General features: G+C 54.3%; 1 protein-coding gene across 3 annotated transcripts; it reads left to right on the top strand.

The window, feature by feature from the left end:
- Nucleotides 1-1,077: 1,077 nt before the first annotated feature.
- On the top strand, nucleotides 1,078-20,655 carry MFGE8 (milk fat globule EGF and factor V/VIII domain containing). Of its 3 annotated transcripts, none has more exons than XM_073304161.1 (10): nucleotides 1,078-1,303; nucleotides 5,827-5,952; nucleotides 7,393-7,518; nucleotides 8,728-8,841; nucleotides 9,722-9,903; nucleotides 10,656-10,811; nucleotides 12,141-12,285; nucleotides 15,288-15,490; nucleotides 17,219-17,374; nucleotides 17,813-20,655. In XM_073304161.1, exons 1-10 carry the CDS (start codon nucleotides 1,240-1,242, stop codon nucleotides 17,954-17,956), a joined length of 1,416 nt encoding a protein of 471 aa, XP_073160262.1. In that variant the 5' UTR covers nucleotides 1,078-1,239; the 3' UTR covers nucleotides 17,957-20,655. The 3 variants fall into 3 exon arrangements, with proteins under 3 accessions (XP_073160262.1, XP_073160263.1, XP_073160264.1); XM_073304162.1 differs by having other exon boundaries at nucleotides 15,306-15,490; XM_073304163.1 differs by lacking the exon at nucleotides 8,728-8,841.
- The last annotated feature ends 3,949 nt before the right edge of the window (nucleotides 20,656-24,604 follow it).

The following is a 24,604-nucleotide window of genomic DNA, read 5'->3' on the forward strand; positions in this document are numbered from 1 at the left end:
CACTGTGCTTTCAAATCTCCATTGACGTGCGAAGGGGTACATGCCCTGCCCTACCTGGGGCTGCCCCAGAGATGTGTGGGTCCACAGAACCGAGCCAGATCAGGGAACTTCACTACACGATGCCTGGTGCAACGCCTTCAACCTTGGTCACTCTGACTGGCACAAGGGTCCTTAGCAGTCTGTGTATGGAGGATGATGATGATGCATGTTGGCTAATTAAACCTAGGTCTGTGCAAGCCAATGTACTTTCCCCCTTGCACTATAACAAGCAGCAGTTAGTTAGGAACTAAAAAAACATTGGCAAGTGCCCAACTTCACCCAAGGCCTGTTTGCTTATTATTGCATTGCAGCAGTGCCTAGAGGGTCCAGCCTGCTGTGCTAGGCACTGGACAAACACAGAACAAAGAGATGCACCCTCCCCACAGGATTCAGCTGACAACGCTTCAAGCTTAGCGCAGTTTCCACAAATGCTTGGGGCTGCGTGTCAGGAGTGAACTGCATGGACAGGGCCCAGATTTGAACAGTAGGGTGCTGCGGGTCAGGCCTGAGGGGCACCGGCAGGGCTGTGTGTAAAGCCCAGGACTGGAATAGCAGGCAATATTGCGGAGCAGGAGTGAGATGCCTGGAGTGAGGGCCAATGCTTAATTTGTCATGAAAGAGGTGTTGGGGCTCAAATCTTTTTTTTTTTTTTTTTTTACATTCATAACGGATGCAGCGAGCTCAGGGCTGCTGGGGCTATGGACTGCCAAGCCGACAGGTGCCAGGGCTCAGCCCTGGCGCACATTAAGCACTGGTGAGGGCACATGCAGTGATGACTCTTGCACGACGCCTTGGCACTGGGATTGCGATTTGCTCCTTGCCCTGCATCCAAACAGCGGGGCCCTCCCACTCCACTTGCCTCTGAAGGGAGTTTCCATGCCATTCACGTTGCCTCCGAGTGCATTGCCCCAGGCGTGGGGCGTGGGCCCATCCCCTGCGCACCCAGCTCCGGGGGCAGCTCGCTGCTGCTCCTCGGGGTGGGTGCCGCGTGTCATTGGCCAGGCAGCGGGAGCACGTGGGGCTGGCTGTAATCTGCAGGCTCAGCCTGGGAGGGGAGGGCGCCCGTCTGACTCACTCGCTGACTCTAATCCCGCCGGAGGAGAAGTCAGGACACAAACAGACTTGAGGAGCGAGTCCAGCCGGACGGGCCAGGGAGCCGCGCAGAGCCGGGGTGGCGAGCCGGAGGCCGAAGGGGGGGAGATGAAGGCATCGAGCCCTTTGCCGACGCTGTTCGGTGCCATCCTCGCCGTCTCGGCTGTGACGGGTGAGTTTGGATCAGAGGCGTAGTTTGACTTCTATATTTGGGGGTGGGGGGCAGCTCCAGCCAGGGCCAATGGGGCTGTGTGTGTGTAGGGGGGGGACCTGTCCGAGGCTTGTTTGTGGGGCAGCTCCCCCTCCTGTCCCCCTAACTACGCCTATGGTTTGGATCTTTGGCCTCTCCCTCCTCCCACTGTCTGTCCCGCTTCAGGGTCTCCCGGGTGTCTCGCCCTCCCCATGCTGAAAATCTGGGGTGCAAGGGCGGGGGCATACCCAGCCTGGCCCGCTTGTCACTCTCCGCCTGCTGCTGCACATCAAAGTCCGGGATCCTCTGGCTGTGGGATTCGCCTCGTCCCCAGGTGTCGGGGTGGAGAGGGCCAAGCAGCAGTTGCTCAGTCCCCTTCCGGTTCTGGCTGATGTTGAGAGCTGGGAGAAGGGGCCCCAGCAGGAGGGGTACGGCGCTGTACGGCGGACGCTCAGCATTGCCGCCATCAGACCTCACTAACACCTAGCTCTTTGCTCAGTAGTGCTTCACTGGCCTGAGTGCACAAGTCCTCGCAGCCCGCCCCTGGGAGTCAGGGCCGCTGCCCCCGTTTTACAGAGGGGGAGGTGAGGCACAGAAGGGGGGTGAGGCTGTGGGTGTACAGCTCAGGACTCACACCTGGCGGCTGTAAATAGAACCTAGGAGGGTGGGCTCCCGGCTTCTAGCCACTCGCTACACAAGCCCATGGTCCTGACTGACATCCCAGGCCCCAGTCTTCTCCCCCAGAGCTGGGAAGAGATCCCAGGAGTAAGCCCATGGTCCTGACTGACATCCCAGGCCCCAGTCTTCTCCCCCAGAGCTGGGAAGAGATCCCAGGAGTTCTGGCTGACAGACTCCCCTGCTCTAACTATTAGATAACACTTTCCTCCTATATAACAAAACACCCTTCCTTGTTTGTATGGCCCTTAGCTGGGAAGGGAGGAATGGGCATGCGGTGAGCGCAGGGCTGGCCAAGGGAGGCGGGGAGGTGGTGAAGAAGCTGTACTGGCGGGGTGGGAGGTAGGGATGGGGTGAGGGGCTGAGAGGGTGGAATATGTGGGTAACAGGTAGAGGTGAGGGACAGGATATGGGATGAAACACTGGGAGTAGAGGGAAAAGAAGGGGGGGGGCACTCGCTGGAGCCTGGGCCCTGGGGCAGTGAGGGAGCGAGGCTGGCACAGGGGCAGTGGAGGGCAAGCAGTTTTGGTTGGGAGGGGCACCCATTTTCCCCTGACCCATGCTTCCAACCCAGAGGGGCTGGGATATGCAGCCCAGAGCCTCACAGGACGTTATTTTTGCCTCCCTGCCAGTTCTTGGAGCCACATAAGCAAACATTTCCAAAGGTGGCTGGTGATTTTGGGTGTCTCAGTTGGGAGCCTAGTGTGGGACAGTTGGGGCCTGATTCTCAGGGTACTCGCAGCTCCAGTCAAAGGCAGTGGGGAGCGGGAGGTGCTGCATGGCTCTGAAAATCTGGCCCCAGCTGTCCCAGACACTGAGGCACCCCAAATCACTGGTGGCTTTTGAAAGTATGGCCCTTCCCTTGCCTGCTGACAATGGAGTGTGGCCAATGAGACCTGCTGGAGAGAGGACAAGGGGGAGAGGGAGGGGGAAGCTCAGTTACTTGTGATATTTAAAATGTGCATAGCTTATTGGGGCCCATTCTGCCCTGGGGAGGAATGCGGTAGAGTGGCTTTTCCAGCCCCTTCTCCTCTACCTGGTCTCCTCTGCCTTGCTGTGTCCTGGCCCCAGTGTGAACCAGATGCTCCTGTAGTGGAGGCAGCTGGCACAGCAGATGCTTGGGGGACACACACTTGTCAACCTTGTGTCTCTGTACGTAGCCAGTACCTCTCCGCAGACCCAGCGCTGTGTGTAAAGCCTTGGCCAACTGGCTATAAGGATCCTTGATACTGAGTTTCTGATTCCCCAGGAGACTTGAGGAGCATGGGGCAGGTAAATAGCCCCCACTCCTTGATGAATGAAATGGGTAAAGACATCCCCACTCCCCATTGGCCCTTCAGCATCTCCCTTCTCCTTCTCCTCCTCTGCTGTAGCTCATGGCAGTGCATTGATGGAAGATGAGGTCATGCAGAGCCAGGCTGGGTGGCACAGGCATAAATTTGACCTGGTGCCCAAGCTCTTCCGCTTTCTCAGGCTGGGCTATAGGGGCAGCAGCAGCGTTTCGGAAGCCTCCAGTTAACACAGGCCGGCCCGCTCCATCTGCCACGAGCACGCCCTGTGGATGTGGAGGGTTGGGATGTGGGATTAGTTCTGAGGAGCCTTGCTATTAAAAGACTAATTGGAAATAACTCCCTGAGCAGTGGCTTAGGCTAATGAGATCTGTGCTGTTCAGTGCAGCTCTGGGCAGTGAGCTCTCAGCTCATTAAGTACCCACACAGGTAGTTGTGTGTGTGAGGGGAGGCTGTCCCGGGGGTCTCCACCTGAGCTAAACCCTTGATCTAATGCCTGCAGCATGAGCCGACGGGGCAGAGAGAAGCTTGGTGTCAGGAGACAAGCTGCCCCAGTGCTTGCTAATGAGAGACGCAACCTTTCACCCACGGGTCACCCATTTGAATCCGCCCAGGTCGGTCACCCATTTGAATCCGCCCAGGTCGGCATGGAGGGCCCTAGAAGTTATACCCAGTTGCCAGCCAGCTGTTTGGCAGTCGTCCCCCTCACCCCGCTGTGTGAAATGAACTGGTGGGTTGCAGCCCAGCTTCCGGGCACAGCCAAAACCACTTTCACGATTGGCTTCTCGGCCGGTAGTGTCATTAGTGAAACCAGGGGCCGAATGGCTATAGAGGAGTTCCCCCTCTTGTCCCTATTGAGGGTGCTGAGGCCTCACTGGCTGACAGGGGATGGGCAGGAGGAGTTTTCCCTGTACTGTGTGAGCTATGCCTGTCCTAGGAATGGAGATTTTCCATCTCCAGGGGAGTCTCTCACAGAGCGCGGTCCTGGACAAAGGTTGGTCTGCTGCACAGAGCCATCTACAGGTGGGGAGCATGTGGAAGCAGGTGGGAAGACTTCTCCTGGGCACTCCTTGGGGCAGATGCCCTGACGGACCCTGGGGACCTCCCCCTGCACCCAGGAAATGGACACAGACAGGAAGTGCCCTCTGGATAAGATGCATTTTCTTGGGACAGGTCTGAGCCGCCTGGGGGGCTGACCCGCCTTGTGCTCGCTTGCTCTTTGGAGCAGCAGCTGGCCCTGTCTCCAGGCCGTGATAGGCCGCTGGCCTGTACCCCCCTCTGCTCCACTCAGCCTGGCTCCTGGGCTTCCACACTGTTTGTTCCTTAGGAGATGCCGGTTTTTCAGTCTTTCACAAATATAAACCGACTTAACTGAAATATCAGATGCTCGGCCCATCTGATTCCTGGGGTGAGGGCATCTGGTGCCCTATTCAGTCACCCCACTCTGCTCTGCTCCCTGCACTGCTGGGATACAGGTTTAGGGGGTGGAAGGAGGAACGTTCGCTCCTCCACTTACTCTGGAGGGCAATGTTGGCTCTGAGTATCCATAGTCCACCCCTTCTTCCCAGGAAGTCTGTGGTCATTTCACAGCCTCCCCTGGCCCAGTTAACTAGGAGGAATGGGTTGGAGCAAAGCACATTTAGGCTGAATAATAAGGAAGTTCCTGAAGAGTGAGATTGCCTAGGGACAAAGCCGTGGGGCACAGACTGAGGAATCAGCTGCCCTGGCCCCCAGTGCAGGATGGTCAAGGTGTGGAGGGGTATGTGGTGGGGAGGGGGAAGGACATGGGAGATGGGGAACTATCACTGTCAAACTGCAAGATGTGGCAAGATGTGGGGTGATGTGCTGGGAAGATTGGTGTCAGCAGCTCCTTGGTGGCTCACTGTGGGGTGATGTGCTGGGAAGATTGGTGTCAGTGGCTCCTTGGTGGCTCACTAGGGCAACTGGAGTCAAAGCAAAGGCCCAGTTGCAGAACAGCGGGCACTGATAGTTCCCTTCTCCCTGAGCCTCCCACGCCCTCCTGCTCCTAGCATGCCTCACCTTGGGCATTACCCTGCAGTGCTGGAGGAGGGTGAGACATTCAGGCACAAGAGGAGAGCTGGAAACTCCTTGGGGGACTTACGAGGGACTTTGGTCTCCGGGGCAGACGCTGTGGAATTGCACCGAGAATGTAGGGTGGTACCATGGACACTGTGAGGGTGGGAGCTGGGCAAGTTTCCTCCTCCCAGCTCTGCTGGTTCCCTCTGTACTGACTGCTCTTCCAGTCCTGGAACCCCATACATAGCTCTGCCGGTGCGTCTCAGTCCTGCCTTGCAGCACTGGGTGTGAACTCAGCCTGGGGCCCCCCACGTACAGCTGTGCCACTGCACTTCAGACTGTGCTGCACCCAAAGTAACATGGATGAGCTCTGTAAAGGCAGGATATCTGCTTTTGAATTTTCCTGAAAGATCAGATTTCAGTCAAAGACCTGAGTCTGTAGCTGGCTCATGTGTGGTTTCCCTGGCAGTTAGTGTTTGTAATGACTTGTGGCCTTGGTTACAGGTGATTTCTGTGATGTGAACCACTGTGAGAACGGGGGTACCTGCCTGACTGGTAGCAGTGAGACTCCATTCTTCTGTATCTGCCCTGAAGGTTTCACTGGGATTGACTGCAATGACACGGAGAAAGGTACAGCCCATGCGAGAGGCGGGTCCAGACGCTCTGAGACTAGAATCTCATCTGTATGTGATTGTGATGCATCAACAATAACACAGCAAAGTGCGTGGATCTGCAGATCCATGTGTGCCCTGGGGGTGCTAGCACGTAGCAAAGTTCCCATGTCATGACCCTGTCCACTGGCTGCTTCCAAGTTCCAACCCTGCCGATGATTTGTACAGGGTGGTGTTTTAAAACTGGTGCCTATAACAAGGACATGAACATGGGTAGATCTTAGACTCTTAGGATGAGCTTCTTCTCATGGGGAAATAACTAACAGACTGTCAAAGTATGTGTCATACCTTTCTCCAGTGATTGGTCTACTGCAGGATAACATCATACTACTGCTACCTAGCAATGGAGTGGTAGAGGTCTCTGTTATGGAGCTGAAGGTCCCAGTTTCAAACACGGATGACAAACAGGCTTGTACCAGATTCACACACACTTCAGGAGCACTAACCCAGAGCCAAATGCTGTTATGTCAGATCCATACATGACTTGGGGTTGTTATGCTTATAAGAAGCACATAGAATCTTTTAAAAGGAGCTAAGGCAATACTCTGTGTTATTTAGTGTACAATTTAAGCATTGAAATCAGCATATGCTTACACATGCACACACGGTTCTGCAGCTGGATCTCATAGTTACTAGTCCTTTGTGTTGTTCGGTCCATTCCAATGGCCAGCTGAAACTGCACATGAGGGAGGGGGAACACACCCTTCTTTTATAGTGATAAGTTCCCATACAAGTCTATGGACCTTGCTGTGCCACACTGGAGCTGTCAATCACGAGGTATTCAAAGTTGCTCTGTTTAGAATTATTTTGAGTTGTTCCCCGGGAGGATCCGCAGCTGTTTCTTATCTGTCCCTTTGGCTCAACTCCTTATCTAGTCCTTGGGGTGTAAGCCTTTGCTTTAAGGTCATCAATCTGCCATCCGGGTGATTGATAATAAAGTTGGTGCCTCTTGACTGCTCCACTCCCCTCTCGACCATCTGGCCCAGCTGGCCTGTCTCAGTTAATCACCATACATTCTTCACTCACACCAAACCCTAAATAAGGCTATTACAGCCATAAAACTTCTATCCTTCTAAGAGCGAATGTTAACACAATCAGCAAAGAATAAACTCAGAACAATTTACTAATTCAACGAATGTTAACACAATCAGCAAAGAATAAACTCAGAACAATTTACTAATTCAAGGTTACAATTTCTTCTTACTAATTCAAAGCTAGCAAAATGGAGTACAATTCCACTTGAGACAACTTCTTCCCATTAGGCTTTTGGCCTACAGGGTCACCAAGTCACAGTAACGGGCATCCTTATACCAGAGCCCTGCACCCCTGGAACAGTGTGGATTCTTCCTTTCCCTGTTCCCACTGGACAACTGTTTGCTTCCTCTGTTTCCTTCCCCAGGCCCCTGCCACCCTAATCCCTGCCACAACAATGGCGAGTGCCAGCTGGTGCCCAACCGGGGTGATGTCTTTATGGAATATGTCTGCAAGTGCCCTGCGGGGTATGCAGGCATCCACTGCCAAAAGAGTGAGTATGGGTTGCTTCTGCAAGGGTGGAACCACGCACTGGCTCTGGGGGAGATGGGGACATGACAAAAGACCTCCCTGCAGGAGGAGCTGCCAAGGTGGGAGAGGAGCATGAAGACCAGGTGTCCATGTGGTGGATTGTGTTTGTGTATGTACCCCCGTTACCGTCCAGATATTGTTGGGGTATGTGTAAGTGACTAATCCAGCAAAATACCCCACTGAGTTTGTTTTCATCAAGGCATCGGATGTTTCTCACCCTGAGCTGCTGGCAATGCACTAGGCAGCCTTGCACGATGACTCTCCGCTCACATGCCTCTGAACTGACTTGCTGGCTCTGGTGCCCACTGGCAGGGATTAGGTGATTCCATCCATTCTGCAGCAGCCCAGCTGTCAGATCTACTCTGGATTGCTGGTCCTGGAGCCACCCCTGGAAATCTAGGAGCTGGAGTGGGAGGGGAGCCCTAGAGACCAGCGTGAGGTGGGGTGTGGGAGCTGGTGCCACTTGGAATAAGTAGTCCAGCTCCAAGTGAAATGCAGGGACTGGTGTTGGGTGCGATGTGGAGAAGTGCCAGGAGAGGCAGAGGTACTGGGTAGGATGCGATTGCCAACTCTTGGTCGGATGCAGGGCCTGGTGGTTGGTACAATGTTGGACCAGAGCCAGGTGGATGCAGGGGCTGGCACCAGGTGGGTTGCAGGGTTCAGCATTGAGTGCACTGAGAGAACTATAGAAATGATAAAGATACTGAGGGAGAAGGTAGTGCAATGGGTATGTCTGGCCTCTGCATCTTAACCATCGCCTGGCCAATGGCAGTTCTGCTTTTAGGACACCTGTGGCTCTGTCTGCTCCAGAGGGGAATTTGTGCATCATCTGCAGTGTAGAGTGGGACCCTCCCCAGAGCTTCACACAGATGCGTAGAAGAACCAGTGCCTCTAAGCCCAGTCCACTCCAGTGGGAGAGGCTCCCTCCCACAGTGGCATAGCTGGGCATCTCAGCTAGACCCCCCCCACCACTACAAGCAGCCTGGCAGTCACCCGAGGGCCGATATGAATGCAGTTTGGATTAAAGCCCTCACTTAGCTTGCCAGAGCAGCTGTCTGCTGATAACTCTCTGCGTAAGTGATGGGACTCCCCATCCCACCATGTGGTGCTGGGTTTGCGGCTGGAGTGGGCAGAGGCTCTCTCTCATCTTCTTCACTCCTGTCTCCCCTAGACGTGAACGAGTGCTCCTCACAGCCATGCAAAAATGGAGGCACCTGCCTAGACCTGAACGGCGACTATGCCTGCAAATGCCCCTCTCCATTCTTGGGGAAGACCTGCCATGTCCGTAAGTCCCTGACCGTGACAGGCGGCTACAGACCCTGCCCCCCCCCCCAACTTCCTGTTGCCCCTCTCTGCTCTCAGCAGTACCAGCAAGCACAAACGAGGCCTTGTTGGTTGGCATTAAGAAAAACAGAGGTCGATGGCTTTTGAAGCCAGCTTCATTGTTGTCCATTAGCCCCATGACACTGGAGAGCCCAGTGCTAATGAAATTAGTGCTGGAGGAGGCAACCCAGAGAAATCTCCTGCTCTTCTCACATCTCATGACTCTGGGATAGTCCCAGAGACTGGATCATAACACATCACAGAGTGGGCTTTCCCTTTTCAGATCTCCTTACATCTTGTTGCTGTGGTGGGACAGCCGTGGTGGCTGGATAGTGGAGAAGGGAGGTTCATACAAGGAGCGTTCCCTCTTCAGGTTGTCCAGGCCTGTGACGGTGGTGAAAAGCTGCCTGGAGAGCTCTGCACACACCTGGACATCTTCTTTTCTGAGAGCATTCAAGACAGTTGCTGACCAACTGGTCCTGAACAATCTTGGTTCGGGAAGTGCAGAGGGCATAGCTCTGCGGAGGGGTTAGGGTGAAGCCAGATGCGACTGGGGAGCAGAAAGAACCAGCCACCTTCTCATTTTAATGAGACACCAAACCAGTGCCCCAAGTGGGCAATGAAGGTCCTTGCTCTGGTCTAGTTTCCATTTCATACCCATGAGACAAGAGGTGTCTCCAGAGAACCAGGAATGTGATGGTCAGAGTGTCACCTTCTCTTTCTCTCTTTTTCTCCTCTTCCTCTCTGTTCTCACTCTTCTTTTACTGATGACCTGCTCCTCTTCCTTTTCATTCCCAATCTCCCTCCCTTTTCTTTCCCCGTTTCCCCTTCCCCTGCTCCAGGCTGTGCTGTTTTACTGGGCATGGAGGGAAGGGCCATTGCAGATGCCCAGCTCTCGGCCTCATCTGTGTACTATGGGTTCCTAGGCCTGCAGCGCTGGGGTCCCGAGCTGGCCCGACTCAACAACAATGGAATTGTCAATGCCTGGACCTCCAGCAACTATGACAAGAGCCCCTGGATTCAGGTACCAGCTGGCTGAACACACAAACTTTCCCTTGGGTGGGTCATGAGCTCATTGCAGAACAGGTTCCTCTGAAGCACCAGGCACTGCCCAGTGCTGGAAGTGGGATGCTGGGCTTGTTGGAACACTGGTTTGTTCTCATGTGGCAGTTCCTACCAGCGCTTCCCCATGCTCCAGGGCTGGGACTTGGGGACTGCTCTGAATTCTGTTTGCCAATGGGAATGTAAACCCACTGTCCTATTCCCTGCTGAAATCTCCACCTTGGAGAAGGAGCAGTTTCAGATCGGAAGCCTCCTAATGTTAACATGACTATAAAAAGGCGGTGTCCCAGGGCAGCATCCCTTTGGGGGCAGGCAGCTGGCACTTCTTGATGCAGGATGCTCAATCTCCTGGGAGGAGGCACTCAGGAAACACCTTGCATTGCTCTGCAGCAATGCTCTCTGGTGGTACAGATGGGCATCCTTCTCTCCTTGATCAGGGGACAGGGATCACGGTGTGAGGCTGTGGGGATGGGGAGTTCTAGCACAGGAATAATGGGGCAGCCTGCAGATGGACAGAACACCCACCGCAGGTCAGCCCCTTTCAAGGGTGCTGAGGCTGAGTTGGTTCCCAGGAGTCCAGCTGGGCTGCAGGTCACATAGACTAATACTCTATGGGAGACCTGGGATGACAGGGGCATAGCACGGACCGTACTCTGTGTTAAGCTCTGTAGCATGTTCCCTGTCCCACCCCAGTAACCCTCTGTCATGCCACAGGCAAACCTGCTGAGGAAGATGCGGCTGACAGGGATCATCATGCAGGGTGCCCGTCGTGCGGGCTGGGCAGAATACGTCCACTCCTTCAAAATAGCACACAGCCTGGACGGGCGTGTGTTTGTGTTCTGCAGGGACGAGAAACAGGATCAAGACAAGGTGGGTACTGCAGTAATGAGCCTGCTGCCTCCACGCGTGGGGGGGAAACGGGCCTGGGGCATGGGGCTGTGTCAGGGTGGGGTGAGGAGATCGATGCACTGGGGGTGTTAGCACATGGGCATGTTACCACTGTGAAATTATGGCACTGGCGGGGGCCTTGTGTCACTTTGTGGGGGTGGTGTCTGCTCAGAGGAGATGCTGTGTGATTGCAGGGGCTGCAAACAGGATCGGGGGGTTCTCAGAAAGGTATTGAGTACAATAAATACCAGTGGTTTCATAAAAATATAAATGATTATACACACACACTACAGCTGCCTAGACAGAGCACAGCAACTAGTCAACATTCAGAGAATCCCTGATTTGTGACTAACACCCCAAGTTTGCTTTGCTCTGATTCACAAGCTTCTGGGTAGCTTCTGGGTAGTACATCTCCTGTTTAAAATGTTTGTAAGCCTATCAGGGAGCAGGCTCAATGCCATGTTTCTTGGGTGACCAGCCACACAACAAGAAGAGCCAACAGTGAAGAGTACATAAACTCCCTACAGGTGTCAATGATTTGTTCAGCCCCATCAGGCCTAGTCTTGACAGCAGATACATTTGTGGGAAACAAGACTGGTCTTTGAACAATGTGCTAGAGGGGCTGAACTGGTAACAAGTAAATCAAGCGTCTCTACTATATGCTACAGTGTACAATACTGTATATGTGTATATTTACAGAACCAATAGCACATATATACTGTCTACTTCCCTATAAGTCACCTGATGTATAAGCTGTCCTACTAATTGACAGCAGTGTTACCAACTCTCAGGATTTTATCACACATCTTGTGATGATTGGTGTATTTCTTAAAACCCCAGCTGCTGTGATCCTGTGACTATATGAGAATCTCAGCCTTCATCATAAAAAAAAAAAAAATTTAACCCTCATGGTTGCAGAGAAAAGCATGTAAATGTGACCCCAGTGTATTTGGAAGGGTAAAAACAAAAAGAAACACACACACACACAAGACAAGTGGGAAAAAAAGAATCCAACATTTCTTGTTTTAAAACAATCTCATGATATTTAAGCCAATCTCCTGATTTTGGGGGGCTTGACTCATGATCTTGTAACATTTTGGTTTGGCAACACTGAGTCCAAGGCATTCTTCAGTGTTGGTGGTGAGTTGGTCTGTCACGTGGCTTTTGTTACTGAGTCTACAAGATAAAAATCGGTCCGCTGGGTCAGGGATTACTATGGACAAGGGTATGGGGTAGAGAAGGGATGAGGACTTGATACTGGCCCCCATTCCTGGCCACTAAACACACTCATCTTGGTCTGTGCCCTTACAGGTTTTCCTGGGGAACACAAATAATGATGGCATGCAGTCCAACACGTTCAATCCTCCGATCACAGCCCAGTACATCCGCATCTACCCTGTGATGTGTCACAGGGCTTGCACGCTGCGCTTTGAGCTGGTGGGCTGCGAATTGAATGGTAAATGTCTGCTCCGGGCCAAGAATATGGTGTACTGCTCCAGAGCACTAATGCCCCTGTCTGTTGGATCTCTGAGGCGGATGTGCATGTCCACGGCACGAGCTGTGATTTCATCAGATCACACATGTTGGGCCGGGTCAGTGCTTGGATGGGTGACCTCTAAAGATACCTCAGATGTAGGAACCTTGTTGAGACTCAGTAGGGGGTGTTCTTCCCTCTGTCAGTGCTAACCTTAGTGTCTCAATGTGGCACTAGAAGGCAGTGTGTTGCAGGGGAGTGGTGCGGGTGACGGGGGGGGGGGGGAGGGGTGCTGTCACCTCGGAGTCATTACTGATCCCAGTGCAGTGCTGTGGGATTTTGTGCTGCTGGAGGTGTTGCCTTTCTGATGAGACCTGATCACCCTTAGTTGCGAAAGATCCGTTGGCTCTTTTTGTGAGAATAGGGGTGTTAACTCCAGGGTCTCAGCCAAATCACATCCTAGATAATGACATTCTACTCCCTAAATCCTTCCCAGGCAGTCTCAATCAGGATCTTCCTGCACTCAGTCCCAAACCCCTGAGCAGTGCTGCTGTGCGGCTGTTGAACAGCTGCTGAGGTCATTTCCCTGCTGGCTGAAACAACTTCTGTAGAGTTTGCAAAATTCTTTAGGATCAAAGTCCCCTAGAAAATGTAACTTAGCAGTAGGCTCAGCCAATCAGATTTCTCTCTCGCTAGCTCAGCATTCCTAACATGACACATGTGCTCGGCAGTGGTTGGCGAAACGGGCCCAGTTCCGAGTCTCTGGATTGCTCCAGGATTGCCCTTCTCGTTGAAATGTTGTACGTTGTGTTTGTCCAGTCAGTGCTTTCAGGGAGGCTGGGAACGACCCTCTGCTGCCTGGCTGTTTGGTGGCCCCGGTGTATTGCAGTGGGACTGGTGCATCCGTGTATCAGCTGGGGCCTTCAGCAGAGGCCAAGGATCAAACTGGGCGTGAACACCAGCCTCCCCTTAGGGGAGAATGGTCAGGGCTGGGGCCCAAGAGCAGGGTGGAGGGGGAGTTAAGCTTGCCCTGCCACTGCCCACGGCTCGGGGGGATAGAGGCCTCCGTCTCTAGCGCTGTGAATCTTCTAAGTTCACCCTATGTTTCGTGCCCGTGGGTTCCTGATCTGGACTCTGCCAGGGCCCTGTCCCTCACAGGGATGGGTGAGGAACCTGGGAGAGAGAGGCCTGCAGGAATACTGCAACAGGGGTCCAATCCCTGGGAACACCCAGGGCAAGCAATTGGAATTAGCCTACATGGACGCAGGATCTGGAGTTCATCTGAAGCCTTTCAGGGAAAGTGAGCAATGCTTGTGGTGGGGGCTGGACGTGGCCCTGGGGCCAGGCACCGACTGGCAGGTCTGGGCCCCAGCTACTTTGGCACTGGGTGCTCAGGTCTAATTCCAGGAGTGTCTGTGTTTTGGTTTTCCCCCAGTCTTCTCTTTGTCTGCATCAGTGACCACAGTGACACCCACTGGTAACAATGAGAATTGCAGGGCTGGTCACATCTTGGCTGCAAGGTTACAGGGTGAACTGGACCCGTGGTACAATCCAGCTAGGCCAGAGGTGGGCAAACTACGGCCCATGGGCCACATCCTGCCTGCAGGCCCGTCCTGCCCAGCCTCTGAGCTCCTGGCTGGGGAGGATTGCCCTTGGCCCCTCCCCCGCTGTCCCCCTCCCCCCCGCAGCCTCAGCATGCCACGCCACCAGTGCTCTGGCCTGCCGCTACTGCTGGGCAGCGCGGTGGCGTGGCTGGCTCTGGCCAGGCCGTGAGCTCCTGCTGCTCTGAGCAGCATGGTCGGGGAGCGGAGGGGTTGGATAAGGGGCAAGGGGTTCCGGGGGGCAGTCAGGGGACAGGGAGCAGGGGGGGTTGGATAGGGGGTAGGGTCCCGGGGGGCAGTTCGGGACGGGAGTGTGGATGGGGTCGGGGACAGGGAGCAGGGGGAGGTTGGATGGGGCGGAGGTTCTGGGGGGGGTGTCGGGATGGGGAACAGGGGGTGTTGGATAGGTGTGGGGAGTCCCAGGGGGCCTGTCAGGGGGCGGGGGTGTGGATAGGGCGTGGGGCAGTCAGGGAAGAGGGAGCAGGGGGGTTGAATAGGGGGATGGGGGTCCCGGGAGGGGGGTGGTCAGGGGACAAGGAACAGGAGGGGTTAGATGGGTTGGCGGTTCTGAGGGGGGCAGGAAGTGGGAGGGGGCGGGGGCCAGGCTGTTTGGGAAGGCACAACCTTCCCTACCCGGCCCTCCATACAGTTTTGCAATCCAGATGTGGCCCTCGGGCCAAAAAGTTTGCCCACCCCTGACCTAGGCGCTGCCCCACTTTCCCCACTTGGGGGGCTCACAAGGCCTCAGGCAGCCTTCACACTCCAGCCTGGGATTTGTTTCCCTATGGCGGTGGTTTTCGAGAGGCTTCTCTAGGCTGGGCATTTCTACTGGGCCCAGAAGGAAAAGGGACCCTGCCCCTGGAGTGGACTCTGCACATATAGCCCAGGAGCTGTGTGCTGTGCTTAGAGAGGAGTGGCCCTCGGAAAGTACTGGGCATAGGGCCTCAGGCTTCAGCCACATTTCTGGAGGGGCAGTACTGGCAGTGTTGTCCCTCCTGCAGCAGGGGGCGCTGTCACGCAGTGAATGGGCCTCTCTGGGGAAATTAAGGCAGAGGATAAAATGCAGAACTGGAATAAATTGTAAACCCACCCAATCCAATGACCTCTGCTGCCTTCTCGAGAGGGACAGGGAGTTTTGAGGTCCCAGCTCTTTGTATCGTTGGGGTTCCTGATCTGTGCTCATGGCTCAGTGCTTTTCATGTCTCTACGTTTGTGGTCTCTGCTCTTTGCATCTTTAGTGTCCCTGCTCTGTATTTATCAGGGATTCCTGGGACCCTGCTCAGTGTCTGTTTGGGATTCCTGGGTCCTGCTCTGTGTTTGTTTGGGATGACTATGCTGCTGGACTCCTCCCTTTCACTGTGTCTATAAACCATTGTGTTACAGTGTATTTCAACACGGCAGGTTGTTCGGAGCCGCTGGGCATGAAATCCCGCCTGATCTCTGACCAGCAGATCACAGCCTCCAGCATTTACAAGACTTGGGGCATCGATGGCTTCACCTGGTACCCACATTACGCTCGCCTGGATAAGACAGGCAAGACCAATGCCTGGACTGCACTCAACAACGACCAATCTGAGTGGCTGCAGGTGTGTCTCCATCACCCCTCAGTGGCTCTCCCAACAGGGAGGTAGGGAAATCTGGTGATGGCCCTTGGGCCAGGAGTACATGAGCTCCAATAGCAAAACTGATTCTGATTCACTCTGTGGCCTTGGGCAAGGCACCTGAGTTCTCAGCCTCAGTTTCTCCATCTGTAAAATGGGGCTAATAGTCCATTACAGCTGCCTGAGCAGCCACATATTCCTATTGTGAAGGGCTGGATGCAGGATGCTTTCAGTGTTACCAGGTCCCGGGGAGGGGAGCTTGGATACTGGGCAGAATACAGGCAGTGTCTGTTCTCTGCATCTGGGATGGCAAAGGAATCTCGGCCAGAGATTCATAGACTCTTTGGACTTCCCTCCCCCCAACTTTCCCTCTTCCCATTCTCACCCTCCCTTTTTTCTAGGGGTCCCTGCTGCACCCCTAGATCTAACCATTTGTATGAGTGACTGGAAGCTGCTTGGAGTGGGCAGCAGAAACCCTTGTCAGCCCCACCACTTATCTCCTGTGGCATCCCCATTCTGCATGGATCAGCCCATGGGAGCTTAGCTCAGCTTCTCTGCCACATGCCTGACCCTGCAGCTCAGAACTGGCTGCCACCTGGCCTCAGTTTCCTGCTCTGTGCTGTTTTTTCAGCCAGCAGAGTGAACCACAGAGGAAGCTCTCTCATCCCCTCCTGAAGCCAGTGTGGTTACTCCAAAGCCTGCCTACAGTTTGGTTGCTGGCCCAGGGGTGGGCTACAGGAGGGGCCAGAGACTTCTGCAATGCAGGAATCTTGTCAGGTTTCCTGTCATTACCCCAGACCCCAGCTCCTTTCTCAGGTGATTTCAGAATCCTCTGTGGGTGCAGCTCGGGCAGGGAAAGTGAGGTGCCATCCCTCCAAGCCAGAGAGTCTCTAGGGAGCTGAGCAGTCAGTCCTGCCCTTGGGAGCCAGGCAGGGCCCTCCAGAACAAACCTTTCCCCAGCATTTGCCTTTATCTGATCTTCCTTGTAATGCTGTAGCGTCCCAGACAGGTCCCTTCACTGGCTCCTCCCTTTGCTGGGGTGTTTCTAGCTCATACTCTGTGTAACCCGGCTGCTGCTCCCTTGGCTCCTGCCTGTCTCCACGCCAGCCTTGTTCTCTCCCTCCTTGTTCCCTTCCCACCTGTGAGGAGGTTCAGCACCAGCGATGGCACCCAGGCTGGGGGAAGCAAAGAAAACTTTGTCTGCCTGAATTGGGACTGCTCTGGGGCCTGGTGCACATTGCATGACTTGTGTGACTGCTCTGCAGCCCAGAATAGCTGGAGCACAAAGAGCCCTAGCTACTCCCTCTCCTAATCCTGAGCTGCCAGCTCCTGCCTCTGGCCATCCCCCTGTCACACCATATACCAGGCAGCAGTCATCCCTGCACGGGGAATTCCTCAGGGTACTTTTCCACCCCCTCAATGCACTGGGCTGGAGTGGGGGCAGAATCTGCCCATGTTCCCAGTCTGCCAGGTGGGCTATAGGATGCGTGCAGTGGACTTCCTAGGCACTGATGGATCTTCACTTAGCAAAGGTGCGCAGAGCTGAAGTGTGTACATGCAGAGCCCAGGACTGGAACAGCAGAGGGGCTGCTGTCAGCGGAGCTGCATGGGCAAGTCTTGCACAGCTCCTGGCTCTCGGCTTACTTGGGACCCGACTTGCTTTGGGGGCAAAGCGAGCGGATGTCCTTTGAAAAAGTCCCGTGTCTCTGGCAGATTGACCTGCTGACTCAGAAGAAGGTGACCGGTGTCATCACCCAAGGGGCTCGGGATTTTGGGCACATTCAGTATGTGGCAGCCTACAAAGTGGCTTACAGTGATGATGGGACATCCTGGACCGTTTACAAGGACAACAGGACGAACAGCAGCAAGGTGGGTGCAGGGAAGGGGCTCTGGTAGCACAGGGGGAAACTACAAATCCCAGCATTCCAAAGGGGCTGGAATGGGCTGGCGCCCAGACAGCATATGGCAGCAGTGATGACAAAGGGTCAGAGGAGTGGTGTCACCAGCCAGAGAGCTGCTGGTGATACCACCGTACTTAGGTCATCAGCGAGGAAGGCCAAGGGACAAGAGCAGCTGTACCTGGGGTTTAATGGGGTAGGTGTTGTGGGACCCTCATACTGACCGTCCTTGCTGTGTATGGGGGTGTGTGTGTGGGGGGAAGCAAGTCACTGCTCAGCAGGACACTTGCACAGCTCCCCACAGGGCTGTGATCCTGTCGTGTGTCCCCTCCCGCAGTGCCTGCGACCTGGCATTGCCCCCTGGCAGGACCTGCTCCTCGTTCTAATGCCTCCTCCCCTCCCTCCACAGATCTTCCAAGGAAACTATGACAACACCTCTCACAAGAAGAACGTGTTTGACGTGCCCTTCTACGCCCGCTTTGTGCGCATCCTGCCTGTGGCATGGCACAACCGCATCACGCTGCGCATGGAGCTGCTGGGCTGTGATGAGTAATCTGCTGGGGAAGGCGGCGTGGAAGGGAAGGACTGGCCTGCCGCCTGCCCCCGCCTCCCACTCCGGGCCTTTCTCCTGCACGCCTGCTGCTGTAACATCCCCCTCTCTGTGTCTCACCCACGCTGCCCCACGACGTCTGTGTCTGGTTCCTGGTCAGGGCTGGAGAGCGGCAGTGAGTGCATGACTAGCTGAAGCTGATAGAAATCTCATGGGAGGGCTTTGGGTCCCCCTCGCCTTTGCTTTAGAAAAGCATGTGACAGCCCCGCATTGGTGGGGCTCCCGTATTTGCACTAACACGCAAAGGCCCTTGCAGCTCTCTGGGCCTGCAGCTCTGCACTTTAGGGGGCTGTCCCAGCTGAGGGGCTCTTGCTCTCTGAGCCCCTCATGTTGGTCCAGGTGTTTCCCATCCAGGCCCTTACGGGGCTCCTTGCAAACAGAGGCCCTAGCAACCTCCATCAGATCCTGAAAACTACTCCCCCTTGTAGCTCTGCTTCCACTGAAGGGCCCTTAGCAATCGAGAGCTCGTCTGTCTCCCATCACCTTCAGGATTCAGGGGAGCCTTTGAGCAAGATGCCCTGGAGACAGGGCAGGCCCCTCCACTCATGACCTCTATCTTTCAAGCATAGCCAGGTAGCTGGCTTCCCCCTTAGGTGTGTTGAGGGGAGAGGGAGCTTCCAGTTCTTTGGCTCCTAAAGTAATTCAGAAGGGCCCTTGGGAAGTATCTGTTGCTACTGAGTGCACCAATCACCCCCTCCTTGCAGGCTGCTGCCCGGCAGCGCTGTTGCTCTGGGTTCTGTCAGTTCAGCATAGTGGCAAGGGAGTGATGAGAAGGGGCGGGGGCATAGATCAAGTCAGAAGTCACAAGGCTCCAGTGTGGGGAGAAGCTGGCAGCTGGGAATCTGTACACACAGGGCCTTGTTTTCAGACCGGGCATCTGGCTTTGCACTGCAGAAACTGCCCTGCTCCTGCAGGGCACGCATGGGAAGATCTGTCCTGCCAGTGGAGGAGCTGGGCACAAAGGGGAGACGTGCGTAATTTCTGTTGTAAAATCAGGGGGGCTGGGAATGTGGCCAACAGCGACTGATCCAATGTCCAGCACCTGCCCGTAATGCCCCAGGGCAGATACTGGTACACCTGCTACTCACAAACACTGCAGACACAAGAACAGGACAAGTGCTATCTGCATTCCCACTTTTGGTCCCATGAGCATCGCTTCTGAGCACCCAGCTGGCCAGGAATTCATACAGGACAGCACAGCCAACCTGCCAGTCTCCACTAGGCTCTCATCCCCCACTGCCACCGAGAAGTGAAGCCCCGTGCCCCTGCCCAGGTAGCCATTGTTCCTGGACTCCAGCTACTGTAGTGCATCACAGTGAAGTCCACAGCCCAAACCCTCCTGTAGGCCAAAAGGACGGCCCCAGCAAACACAGTTTATCCATGGTGTTTCACGGTACCAAGTCCCATGATGGTGCCCTGCTAAAGGAGAACCTAGAGATTCTCCAGCCACGTTTTCTGATGTTTCCTCAATTTTATCATCTCAGGACAGTGCAAGGCAGGGGTGGCACACAGAACAAACTGGGCTTGTGGTATGGAGCTTTGAAACCCTCCTCCAGCCCTGCTCACATGCAGGGAACTCCCTAGCAGACCCATGGTACGATTCTTGGCACAGAGGCGACTGGCATGTTGCATGATCCATGAATGAGCCTGGGGTGAGGGCTCAGGGTGTTCCGTGCTGGTTCTGAACCAAACTTCTGCCACAGCACTCCAGGGTCCTTGGAGAGAGAGAGAGAGAGAGTGTATCTGTGTGTGCTGCTGATCAGTCAAAGCCTCTGGCCACCTCCCATTGAGACTGCTCAGTTTGCATAGTAACTCCCCTTGCTTTCCCATGAGACAGTCTCAGGATGTTAATCCTGGGAAAGAGGGGCCCAGGCTCTGCGGTGTCTATAGCTTTTCCCCCATCATTGGGCAGAGGTTTCCCTCAGTGGGGTTGGTGTCCATCATAGCCAGTCAACATGTGGTTCTGAGTGCCTGCCCCTGGCCTTCTGGTTCATGGTGTTACCAGTTCTCCTGATTTTAGTGTGAGTCTCATATTTGGTCTTTTCTCAAAGCCCCAGCTCCTGGGGCCAGGTGATTACAGGAGAATCTCAGCTCTCATTTAAAGAGAAAAACAAAAAGTAGATTCTGGTCATATTGGTTGCAGAGAAAAGCTTGAAAACATGACCATTAAATGCTCCAAACCTAGAAGGACAATCAGAAGAACCCAACATTGATTTTTTTTTAAATCTCAGGATTTTTAAGCCAATCTTGCATTTTAGGGGGCCTGTCTCATGATATTTGAGTGCTTCAGGATGGTAATACTGGGTCCATCCAGGCACACTACCCGCTACAAGAGTGAGAGTGGGGACAGAGAGGCACAGCGACTGCCCCAGAGGGTGTGCCCCTCACTGACCTCACAGCATGGCAATAGCTTGGCACCTGGCTGAGCAGAGGCTCCAGATTTGGGATCAATCCCCGTTGGCAGAGATGTGTGTGTCTGGTGTGGATCTGACTTGAAGCATCATGCAGAGCTGGACCTTCTTCATGTGTGTTTATGAGGGAGATGGATTCTTTGGTGTAAATGATGGCATGAGCGAGTCTTGGATGGGAAGGCAGCACACCCTGTAAGTGTGTCTGAGAGTATTAAAACGAGCTGAAACTCATGAGTGTCCACCTGCTTATTTGGGTCTGTGACTCAGGTCTTGCCTGGTACAGTGCTGAACATGGAACAGGATTCTGCCCTGCTCCTCTTCCTCTCCTGCTGCACCCCACATCGCTCCCTTCAGCACTTCCCAAGCCTGTGTCTCCTTCAAAAGAGCCAAAGGGCAGAAGGTCCTGGAGGATAGGGGATGCCCCATGTGTCTGAGGTCTGGGATTCATGTTCCCACTGCTTCAAACCCGCTCCCCGCAACACAGCCTGCCATGGCCTCAGCCTCCTCCCCCCACCCCATGGCGCGTCTCCTGGGCTCTGCTTACGCGGCCAGCAGCAGCACCACCGATCTCCTGGGGGCAGGGCCGCTGTCTGGAGCTAGGTATAACATGAGTGAGGCCAGGAACTTTGTTAGTTCCCTGTGTGCCCCCTTCAATCTATCACCATATAATTACCCAATTCACTCAGCTCAGAGCCCTTGTGCTCCTAGAGCATCCTCTGCAGCCTGGGAACTCCCTCTGCGTTCCCAGCTCCCTTTTATCTCCATGAATGCTCTGGGGCCTGGGATTAGAGTCGGACTTACTCCAGCTGCAGCCCCCTTGCCGGGAGATGAGCAGCGGTGACGGCTGCTCCTGGGAAGAAAGGTCTGAGGCAAAGCAGCCGCTTAAGAGGGAAATTCCTCTGCTCTGGGGAGGCATCAGGAGCCAGGAAAAGCCATAAATTCACAGGGGCCCAGGAGGGTCTGGTTATCTCTGTCTGTAGAGCTGGCAGGAGGGTAACAGGACCCCATAGGACTGGGATAGGGCAGCAAGGGGGCGAGGGAGGGGAGTAACTTGGCAAGAGCTGATGGAGCAGCAGGAGCCTAAGTGAAAACTGGGCTAAGAGGCCCCCCCCTTCCTCTCCGAGCTTTCCAGTCACAGTGCGCTGCAAATCCTTCTGTGGAGGGGGATAAGAAGGGGCCGATTCTTGGTGGGGGTAGGGTGGGATCATGCCCTGCCCCAAACCTAGCGATGGGAGAATTCTGACCAGTCCGACACAGGGAAGCACCTGGAACCTTTCGCTTTCTTGAACTTCTTCCCCTGGCTCAGGCTTTAGGGCCGCTGACACGGCTCCCATGACTCGGGGCTGCGGGGAAAACCTAGCTTCCCGAGCCGCCTCAGCGATGGTCCAGGAAAGGGGATTTGATTCTGGGCAAAGTTCAGGCCAGTGTCTCATCTATTCAAGCCCATCTGCCCCACTCTCCCTACACTTGACCAGATCTCTAGCGTGCTGCGGGACAGGATATGGGTTTCTCCATCTTTGTAACTAATTCCAGGGCTGGCAGAGCTTGGACAGCCTGGACAGGGTCACTCCCTGACCCAAGAAGGCTTCCCGCCAGCACCAAAGCATTTTTTCCTTCCCTGAAGATGCTGTAGCCACCCCACCTTACCTCAGCTCAGGACCTACACAGCACTGGGGCTGGGCGATTCCATAGAGAGCAGCACTCTCCTGAGTCAGTGCTGACCCCCGTACAGCGCTAGGGGGTGCCAATCTGCAGGAGATAGTGTGGTGCCTCAGCTGGGGTTGCTCCCCCCTCCAAATCAGTGCTGACACTCAGCATAGTGCAGAGGGGTGCTCTGGAGAGGTGCCATTTTCCAGCTCAGACATTAAAAGCCTGGCTGCTTTGGGCTGTTAAAGGTTCCGTTGCACATTTGAGGAAGCTGCTCCCCAAGAGGCAGGCTGTTTATAACATGGGTGTGACACACAGGGGAACTGTCTGGAGACTGAACTTCCCTGGCCCTGGTCTCATAACAAGGATCAGACTCCCAGAGGGTTATCCCTGCCAGTAGCTACTGTTATAGCATTAAGCCTGGTGTCCCTGCTACAGCCCTGTTGGGTAGTTACCTTGGCCCAGATCCACACAGGTATTTAGGCTCCTACCTTCCACCGAGACCAACGTGAGCTTGGAATACCTTTGAGGACCTGTTTCAGAGTAGCAGCCATGTTAGTCTGTATCAAGTGACACCATCATAGGACCTAATCACATTAGCCACGCCATCAGGGGCTCGTTCACCTGCACATCTACCAATGTGATATATGCCATCATGTGCCAGCAATGCCCCTCTGCCATGCAAATTGGCCAAACCAGACAGTCTCTATGCAAAAGAATAAATGGACACAAATCTGACAACAGGAATCGTAACATTCAAAAACCGGTAGGAGAACACTTCAACTTCTGTGGCCACTCAGTAAAAGATTTAAGGGTGGCGATTTTGCAACAGGAAAGCTTCAAAAACAGACTCTGAGAAACTGCTGAGAAACTGCTGAGCTTGAATTAATATGCAAACTAGACACAATTAACTTGGGTTTGAATAGAGACTGGGAGTGGCTGGGTCATTACACATATTGAATCTATTTCCCCATGTTAAGTATCCTCCTCACACCTTCTTGTCAACTGTCTAAATTGGCCATCTTGATTATCACTACAAAGTTTTTTTTTTCTCCTGCTGATAATAGCTCATCTTAACTAATTAGCCTCTCACAGTTTGTATGGTAACTTCCAACTTTCTGTCTGTGTGTGTTCCATTCTATGTATCCGATGACGTGAGCTGTAGCTCACAAAAGCTTATGCTCTAATAAATGTTAGTCTCTAAGGTGCCCCAAGTACTCCTGTTCTTTTTGAGGACCTAAGTCCTCCTGCCTCCCTTCATGCCCCACCCCAGTTCTTCACTTCCTCTCCCTTTAAAAAAAAAAAAAAAAGTGGGTGATATAGCTGGTGTCTCCCCAGAAGTGGCTGCAGTTCAGAGGCAGGCAGGCAAGCGATCTCTGCCCTCCTGGCCTTCACAGCACTTGGGGATGGAAAGGACTCCAGCAATGATTAGTAATCAAGCAGCCCATGTGGTAATTTAGCCCTGGACATCCTCATTTGGCTTCGGCTTATCTTTGATCTGGGAGGCATCTCCGTGCACTCTTGGTGTGGGTGGGAGTTGCTAAGCTGGCACCAGAGGGCCTTTCTTGGCCACTTGTTGCAGCTGATACTCAAACTGTCCCAATCAGGTAGTGCGGATGCTGTCTGGCACCCCCGATGCTCTGCAGGTGAAGCCTTCCTGGGCAATGCAGATGAGTGGCTAACCCTGTAGGGAAGCAGGAGGATGAGGCCAGGAATCTGGCACCAGCTGCTTTCAGGAACATGATGCAGATCCCTGGGCAGAACAAAGCATGCGAGAGGCATGAAAGCCCTGCAGAGGGACCCGTTCCTCATCTCCTCAGGTTCCTGCAACAGGCGGAGTGTCCAAGAGGAGCCCAGGGCACTGTTACTCATGGAAACCCATTTTCAGTGAATCACAATGTGGAGTAGAGACTATCCCTGCCCCTCCGCCCAGCTGCTGAGCCCTGGCCAACCGACCCTGGTCTGCAGCCCTAGCTCTCCCATGAGCCCCCTACAAAGCACGCCATCTCCAGGGGCAATTGCCTCTCACCCCCCTGACTCGTGGGGAGATGCACTCCTAGCCAAACCAGCTCCCTCTGGATGGTTTCCAGCTAAGACGTGAACCAGCAGCAGTGGGGAAGGAGGCTGCATGGGGAGCTCAAGGCTGGGGGAGGATTTCCAGCAGCAGGGAGGTTTGTGTGGGGAGCACAGAAGAGGGATCAGGGAGGGCAGGAGATAGCAGGGAAATGGGTTGTATGGTAACCACAGGGAGTGTTTCTAGCAGAGGGGAGTGCAGTGGGGGGGGTCACTCAGGGTTCCTGGTGACCTGGCTTTATCTGAAGCATTCCCATAGCAGAGAGAGCAAGGCTTTTCCTGCCCAGGGGAAAGTCCCAGCTGCAGAGGCCCTGGCAGTGATGGCTTCTGACTCTCAGGCAGAGTCTCCTGCCTTTTAACTGGAAATTGGAACAAAGCCTTACCCATCAGTTATTTTGGAAGCACCCTCTTTTTCCTTTCCAGGCCCAAGTACAGTCAGCCTGGAGCACCCCGTGCCCTG

Source organism: Lepidochelys kempii, chromosome 10 (genome assembly GCF_965140265.1).
Source record: "Lepidochelys kempii isolate rLepKem1 chromosome 10, rLepKem1.hap2, whole genome shotgun sequence".
NCBI classification, from domain to species: Eukaryota; Metazoa; Chordata; order Testudines; family Cheloniidae; genus Lepidochelys; species Lepidochelys kempii.

Coding starts and splice junctions, on each gene's coding strand:
- MFGE8 (XM_073304161.1), top strand. CDS start 1,240: ATGAAGGCATCGAGCCCTTTGCCGACGCTGTTCGGTGCCATCCTCGCC. Junction 1,304..5,826: donor CGCCGTCTCGGCTGTGACGG/GTGAGTTTGGAT, acceptor CCTTGGTTACAG/GTGATTTCTGTGATGTGAAC. Junction 8,842..9,721: donor GGGGAAGACCTGCCATGTCC/GTAAGTCCCTGA, acceptor CCCCTGCTCCAG/GCTGTGCTGTTTTACTGGGC.